General features: G+C 39.2%; 1 protein-coding gene and 1 long non-coding RNA gene across 6 annotated transcripts in view; one reads left to right on the top strand and one right to left on the bottom strand.

The window, feature by feature from the left end:
- Positions 1-331: 331 nt before the first annotated feature.
- On the top strand, positions 332-2,738 carry LOC146445406 (uncharacterized). The gene is made up of 3 exons (XR_014854912.1): positions 332-453; positions 1,067-1,345; positions 2,620-2,738. It is a non-coding gene; the product is annotated as an uncharacterized LOC146445406 (long non-coding RNA).
- Positions 724-8,320, bottom strand: part of MAP3K7CL (MAP3K7 C-terminal like) — a 33,455-nt gene continuing 25,858 nt past the window's right edge. For 3 of the 5 annotated variants that reach the window (XM_085073596.1, XM_085073606.1, XM_085073615.1), the window contains 2 exons: positions 2,728-2,847; positions 724-1,343 (listed from right to left, as the gene is read on the bottom strand). In XM_085073596.1, coding sequence (XP_084929722.1) covers positions 1,004-1,343; positions 2,728-2,847 — 460 coding nt within the window. In that variant the 3' untranslated portion in view covers positions 724-1,003. Of the gene's footprint in view, positions 1,344-1,672; positions 2,848-8,320 lie in introns of those variants that run through there. The other 2 variants (XM_085073634.1, XM_085073625.1) reach the window with 2 other exon arrangements.

Below are 8,320 nucleotides of genomic sequence, written 5' to 3'. Positions count from 1 at the left end.
ACTATCCTACATTTTAATTTAACTTGTCCATGAATATTTTTTGAAAATTCCATTTGCCTACCTTCCTGTCTTTGAATCCCATTTCCACAACTATTTCTTCCTTTAAAAATAATTTTCATGAGTTACTTTAATTTCTCTTCCTTGGTACTTCTCTATCAGTTTTACTCATTTGTATTGTGATACAATTTCTCCCAGTCACTGCTCTCAGGCATGCAAGCATGCATGCACACAAATATGTTCATACAAGGCTGCTATTTTTTACTTTCACCATTACTAAAAGCAGAAGGAAAATTTGATTGCAAATAGCTACAGTCCAAATTGAATACAAATCTGTGACTTCAATTGGTTTGGGATGGTTTAAGAGTTTCTTATTTATCCAGGCTAGTAGCTGGACCATACCACAAATTTGATGTCTGCACACTTGTAAAATATTTCCTGAAGCCTTCTATACTGGTCAGTACCTACAGGTTAGGAAAATAATACTTCCTGACTATTCTCAAAGTGATGATTGTCACAACTGAGGCCCAGCTTTCTTTCTCCACTTGGCTGTGGCTCTTCCCTCAGGTTTTTCTCCCACTATATGAGCTGTTTTGTTCTGATATCTAAAGCATAGTGGCTGCACTTATATAGAAAATTTCAAGGCGAACACAGTTATTTGTAACTAAATGTCTGCTGTCTGATCCATTTGCATTCTGCTGTCTGTTCCATTTGCTGTTTAATCCATTCTGTCAATAAAATAATTTTATGCACTTTGTACAGTTTTCAATGAATTCACTGAAATCATCAGACTGGATGATGTTTTCAAAGCTAGATAGAAAAATCTCTGACTAAAATGACAAATTAATTTGAAAATGAGAATTCTCTTGTTCAAAACACATAAACACAGGCCAGAAGAAGTACATTCTAGATCCTGTGGTGTTCTATGCTCAAAGCAAAGCTCTGATTTCTGTTCAGGTTATGTTTCCCAGCAGTGCAAAACTCAAACGAGGCTTGTCCAGCCTTTTCAGGCCTGATATTCCAAGTGGTTTTTATTAACTATGTTTTTTTTCTCTTTAACTTCCACAAGGTACTGTGGATCCTCAGATAATAAGGAAAGAGGAGTAAATACAGTGTTACACTGCTCACAGAGCATCCCAGCAAGAAGCGTGTCCCTCAAGAGTGGTGATTTACTGGGTACGGCAGGAAGCAGTGCGAGGTTTCGATGCTGATGATGCCCTGGTGGCTCAGGTGAAGAAGTGGAAAAAAGGTTGTCCTCTCCTGCTACCTCTTCATGCTCTTGTGCTGAAGTTCCAGGTGCTTGGAGTAATGCAGAGCCAGTTTTTGCACCTGTGCTGCAGGGAATACTGTAAGCAATTAGCACAGAGAAAAAATGGACAGCTTGTAATTCTTTTTTGTCCCCTTTGCTGCCAGGAATTGTTTCACGGATTATCATGATTCATGGATTATCGTGATTCATGGATTATCATGAAATTCCATTTTTATAAGAGATTAGTGATAATAAACGTAGCTAAAGTTCTGGTGGAAATCTTAATTTCATAGTTTTCAATTACTAAGACACATTTCACTACTAACACATTAAGTTGAAGTCTAAGCTCATGAAGATGTAACAAGCTGCATCTGTCAAGCAGAGTTAAAAATACAACGTGATTTGAGAACATTCAGAACATAAAAGGGCTTTTCTACATCCAGTTTTAATGAAAAAACCTATTGTATGAATAGAAATGGAAGTATAACAAAGATTGTCCAGTTGATCTACGAAAATGCAGGGATAAAGAGAGCAAGTAAAACTCACATTTCACTTCCTGATTATTTGCATATCACGGAACTCCTGTCCCTACTTACAGCCACTTATGTTTCAAAACAGACCAGAAAATAAGAACAAAAGATCCTCACAACAATTTTACTGACATAGTCTCAGTTGAAACTATGATGAAACAATGATTCTTGCATTAATTTTTCATTTCTTGCACACCAATAAGTACAACGAAAAATCTCTCAAGTGATCTTTACACTTGAGGAAGGAAAGTTTGATCTCATCTGTTTCCTTTTAATTTTATAACTTGCAAATTATCACTGGCAGTGCACTTGTTTGATAAAAAATTATTTTGTTACTTCAGTTTTTAATGTGCAATTTCTCAGTTTTTATACAAAAGTGTGAAGTTGACATGAAGTATGGTTTTTACCAGTGAGGAGATCTCCTTCAAGATAACTTCCAAACACTTTAGGCATGAGGAAAATAATTTAAAAAATCTTCACCAAACTAAAATTAACATACATCTATTCCATATATTAACATTGTCCCTGCTGTATGCATTAGTATGATCCAAATTTCAAACACAGAGACTATTTATATAACTTTCTAGTGTGTCCATATATTCTTAAATTGGAAGAAATATGTTTAGAAAAGAAACCTGATCTACTACAACATATAATGGGGATAGATTAACTTCAATTATGTTACTGGAAATAAAACATCCATTATATAATGGATGAAATATCCATTATATTAAGCTACTGGCTGGCAAGCATTAAATCAAATATAGACTTCTACATACTCTTTAGCTGTAGTAAAGTGTTATAACATATTAAATAGATCTTTATTTTAAACTCTCTTTCCAGCACAGGACCAATCCTGAATGAACTGCCTCACATGAGCTAGTTGGGAGTTATGAGGAACCCTGTCTTTTTTGGTACTGTATCCTGAGCTTTTCCAGTTGCTCCACGCACTGCGTCTGGGCCAGCTTCAGTGTTCGGTTTTCCTCTGTCAGTTCTGCATACTCCTTAGCCAGCTGAGCGGCATCCATGCTTTCTTTTTCCACTTGTTCCAGTCTGGCAATCAGCTCCTTTCTGATGATTATGAAAAAAACCCCAAATATTAAAAATAGCAGTAGGCAAAAATTTGTTGTCACATGTTAGGTTGAAGCTGGGCTGTGGGTTGTTAACTTACGTCATGTAATTAAACTTGTGTGAAACAAGGACCTAGAAAATTAATTTTTTAGAATCCCGGTTTTTACCTTTAAAAGATGAAGCTCTCAAAATCTCGGATAGGTTTGCTGTTCAGTGACCAAAACTGCAAAATGTTGTTTTCATGTATCTGTATTTGGGGCTGTTGAGCAGAAGAGAAGGCTTTGGGGAGACCTTAGAGCCCCTTCCAGTACTAAAGGGGCTCCAACAGAGCTGGAGAAGGACTCCTCACACAGATGACAGGACAAGGGAATGGCTTTAAACTGAAAGAGAGCAAGGGTGAAATGGGATATGGGAAAGAAATTCTTCCCTGTGAGGGTGGTGAGGCATAAGCTAGCCCAGAGAAGCAAGCTGTGGCTGCTCCATTCCTGGAAGTTTTCAAGGTCAGATTGGCCAGGGCTTGGAGCAACATGGTCTCTAGTGGAAAGGTGTCCCTGCCCATGGCAGAGAGTGGAACTGGATGAGCTTTAGGATCCCTCCCAATCCAAACCATTCTATTGATTGTATGATTCTGTGATCTCTAACTTCATTTAAGAGTTGAACATGCAGTTCACAGCAGAGAATCAAGTTCCTGGAGACGACTTGCTAATACTTTGCCAGAAGAATAACAACTGATTTTTCTCTCTATACCAAATATCACTGAAAGAGAGTGAGGTTTTTTATTTGGTTGGGTTAGATTTATCAACTGATAAATAAATGATCTGATAAATAAATCTGATAAATAAATTCTGTGAAGTGTGCTTGGTTTCCTTTTCTCTGCTCCAAACAAATCCAACTTAGTACCAGGCACTGAATCTGAACTGCATATATTGTTTCTTTAATGTGCTCAGGCTCAGACCTTAGCCCTGCTGCTGAGGAACAGCAATATAGCCGCAAACGTGACCCCTCCCGGTCCTCTTAAGAGCAGACACAGGAAGATTTAAGCCATGGCTTTTTCTGGATGGAGTCACACAGTGCCCTGTATTCCCAGAGCTGGCCAGGAGCTGGAGTTTCCTGTATAGTATCAACTGAAATTACCTCAGCACAAGTTAAGATAAAAGAGGTCTTAAAACACATTGAAAGCATGAGTAACTCAGAGAGTATCCAATTGCTCTCTCCTTAGTCACCCACCAAGCCAGCCCGGCCTCTGGTTTTTTTTTTTCCCTTTAAGTAAAAAATTCACCCCTGTTACAGGAAGTCTCTTCTAAAAGGTTCTTTTGATCATTCTATCTCAGAGATTAGTTCATCTTTTAACTGTTCATAGCCCTGTGACTTTATTTCTCAGTCATGTCAAAACAATGTTTGTAGATCACCAGTGGGAAGTTGTTAATGCCTTCAAAGTGGATAGATTTCACTGCAGTCCTTAAAGGAGCCCTCTTGTCGGGCTAGACCAGTGCTTTCAGACAGGAAATTCTTACAGGTCAGGAATTCCATTCCCACATGTCAGAGTATTCAAAAAAGATAACATTTCTGTGTTTGCTGATCACTTATGTTATTTGTAGCTGCAAAGCTACCACTTACAGCAGCAAAACTGTAAACCTGGCTTTTGAAAAACACTTCTGTCTGGCCTTCTTTTAGGATAAATTTGACCTTCCTCTGTCTTTACTGCAGCTTTCAGTGATAGCAGAGTTTGCCCGTGGTTTAGCTGTTTACTGTCACAGTTACTGCATTTCAAGGAGTCACAAGTTAGAAGAGACCCTTGGCACAGCCATTTCTACCAACTGTGCTTCCCACAGATAAAAAATAAAAGGGGAAAAAAAAAGAGAGAAGAGTTAGCAGCCGTTACAGAAATTTAAAATCATCCCAAAGAGGCAGCATATAGGCATCCTGTTATGTGATGGCTTTGTTTTATACTGCCAAGGTAATACAGACCAGCTATGCTACAGCAAAGCCTCTTCTCTTTCCTTTCACGAGGTGAAAGGTGCATTCAGTCAGGCCTTTGAGAGAAAACATCAAGAGGGTATTTTTGCTCAGTAAAAATCTGTTTACATTTAACACAACATAGCTGCACAAGTTTTAAACGCAGCAAGCCACTAACAGTTTCATTTCTCTGTGATCCATTCTACATCAACTAATTTTCAAAGAGTCCAAGACAACCTTGCTAAACAGCTTCTGTTTATGGGACAGAGGCCATGGAGGAATGATTTCACATGAGAAATACATTCAGGGACAATGAGGTTTTACAAGTCCAGCAGTGTTTTTGTTGTTTTGGTTTTTTTTTTTTCAGTCTCTCAGGACTTCCTCTGCAAGACTTTTGTCTCTGGAGACCGAAAGAGCTTCTGCAATATTTCTTTGCAATTTCTGGTGCAATGTTGAACAGAAGGATTAAATTAAGCTACTTCAAATTACAGACTGTTAAATCAGAAGTGCCCAAACTTTTCTTACACTCATGAGCTTCTTAAAGGGAGATGCAGTGAACACACTTAAGAAGTAATCAGCATACTAAAAGCAGGTAAACCTTTTCTGCAGGGACTTTCAGTACTTGAAAAGGAATGGTACTGACTACTCTGGACTTGAGCCAAGAGAGGCACAGACAGACAATGTGCAAACTTAGACAGCTCTATTAATGAATGTCAGTCCTGATTTGATGACATTCTGTGCAGGCATGGCTTTCATGCTGCTTTCCAGTAATATTCAAGCAGCACAGATAACTTCCCTCCCCCCTCCCCAGGATCTAGCTTTGCGATCAAACAAACTATAAATGCATTTAAATGAAAATATATTAATTGCTCTTGTCCACACTCTCAAACCTCTCTCACAGAAAGCAGTTTCCTTGCACTGAGGTAGTAAAATTGCCCACTTCTGAGTCAGCAAAACTTACTTATTCCCTTCCCATCAGGATCAACACCTGTTTATGGGGTAGGATGATGTTTCAGGCTAATACTGTCAGCCTGCCACAGATCTAAAATTAGAGTACCAGGGAATTGCTAAATGTTATGAATGGTGTAGTTTACGGAGCTCACAAAAGGATGAGAACAGTAACTAACATTTGCATCTGATCTAATTCCAGATTTGAACTTAGCTTTCAGAGGTTAAAGAACACCACACTAAGCTCTTGCACCTTCTAGACTTTGTTGTGGATGCTTAATAAATAGATGTAGCACTGTGTAATCTGTGTTTTCTGTTAATGGTTACCCCAAGGTTAAATATTAACAGTATTGATAAGGTATTTTCTGAGTGCTGAGGTACTCAAAGGTTTGAGACAATCTGTAATGTGCACTTGAAGGGTTCTTTTTTTGGGGAGGGGTTTGGGAGGCAACATTAGTGATTTGTATCATAAACCAAGAAACCACAAGCCATGCCAAAGCAGGAGAAAAACACACTATGGTCTTAGGGAAATTATTTCTCTTGTTCTGGCCTTAATGGCTGAACATGCAGAGAACAGAACTCCTTAACACTCATATTCACAAGGAATAAATACAAAGAAAAGTGAGAGACTAAGCAGATCTGTCTGGAGATGAGTGTATTTTAAGATGGACTGAACACAAGGAAAACAGTTTCCAGAATACAAAGAATTGGATTTGTCTTTCCCCTGTTGTGAACAAGGTATTCAGGATCACACATCTGTGGCAGTACAGTATCTTCCCAGACAACTGGTGTGTACTGGTGGCCATATGGTCATTTGCTGTTCCCACATTTTGCACGGCTTTCACATCAGGGGGAATTATGAGACTCTGTAAGGTAATTGCTGTCTGAGGAGATTGTCTTTGCATATTCAAAGTCTACTAATTAATTTAAAAACCAACATCATTAAAGACATCAAAGTCTGTCTTAATGTAAATGAAAATATGTCTCTGATGCGAACACATAAAAGGTCATAGAATGACATAATAGTTTGAGTTGGAAGGGACTTTCCAAAGGCAAGGACACCTTCCTCTAGAAGATGAGGTCTCTCTGTATTAGAAAAGCTGTAATTTAATTTCCATTATTTGGCAAGAAACAAATATTTTGCATACATGTGAGATGATGAAAAAACAGGTCTAGAATGGGAAAATTATTGAGCTAAAAGGTTGCCTATAAAGTTTATACCAATCTTTTTCTGAAGTACCCAGAAGTCTGAAAACTACTTGTCTTCACAATGTTGGGAAAATAGTGTACCTGAAGAAATCCTCTGGACCGAAAAGCTTATAAACAGTCCTACGGTCATGAGAGCAAGCTAAAACATAAGAAAGGCTCCCACAAAATGAAGCAGACATCTCCACTGCATGTCATTTGCCAAGAGGGCCACTGGCATCCTGGATTTTATCAGCAATAGTGTGGCCAGCAGGACCAGGCAGTGACTGTTCCCCTGTGCTGGGCACTGGTGAGGCCACACCACGAGTCCTGAGTCAAGCTCTGGGCCTCTCACTACACGAGAGACGTTGAGGGGCTGGAGTGTGTCCAGAGAAAGGAACAGAGCTGGGGAAGGGTCTGGGGCACTAGCAGCAGTTGAGGGAGCTGGGGGGACTCAGCCTGGAGAAAATGAGGCTTAGGGGGGACATTCTTACTCTCCACAACTCCCTGACAGAAGGATGGAGCCAGGTGGGGGTCAGGCTCTGCTCCCAGGGAATAAGGGACAGGGTGAGAGGAAGTAGCCTAAAGTTGTCCCAGGGGAGATCCAGATTAGATATTAGGAAAAACTTTTTAATGGCAAGGCTTATGAAACACTGGAATGGGCTGCCCAGGGAAGTGGTGGAGTCATCATCCCTGGAGGTGTTAAAAAGTGGAGGTGGCACTTGAGGACACAATTTTTAAGGGTGAAGAGGGAGGTGGTGCTGGGTTGGTGGTTGGACTTGATAATCCTAAAGGTCTTTTCCAACCATAACAATTCTATGATTCTATGTCTACTGTAATGTGTAAAAGAAGGAAAAGAAATCAAATCCATGGCAAAGAAAAGGAGTGATCCTAAACCAGGTGGTGATCAAATGGTATTTTCTGTAGAGTTATATTAGAATCATCTGGGGGAGGAAAAAGAGATAACCAGCCAGTGCTAAGAATATAAGATACAGCTAGCAACCATGGCAACTCTAATATTTAACTACATCATCCAGGGTCATTATCTAGTAACAGCAATATAACAAGTGCTCAAAATAACCAGTCATCCCATCCCTTTCACCCAAAGTTAGATACCCAAAACCATCTGTTATGGAAATACATGTGTGTTTCTGGAACATAAATTAAATTACATTCTGAGTCCTAAATGTGGTGTGTTCTTGCTCCCACACCCTTTTCTTTATTTTCAATCGTGTCTCCCATTCCAGAGTGTTTTTTCCCTTGTACTACATATTGCTGGCACAAATGTGAAGAGTTTGAGTGAAGACAGCAAACAAAGTTATGATTAAATTAGCAAAAAATCTACCCAATGTTCTTTCAAATTCTTGCTTCCATTTTTTTGTTC

Source organism: Lichenostomus cassidix, chromosome 1 (assembly GCF_008360975.1).
Source record: "Lichenostomus cassidix isolate B80296 chromosome 1, HeHo_3.0, whole genome shotgun sequence".
Classification (NCBI taxonomy): domain Eukaryota; kingdom Metazoa; phylum Chordata; class Aves; order Passeriformes; family Meliphagidae; genus Lichenostomus; species Lichenostomus cassidix.
The sequence above is the reverse complement of the archived record's forward strand: the minus strand, read 5'-3'. Positions and strand labels throughout refer to the sequence as shown.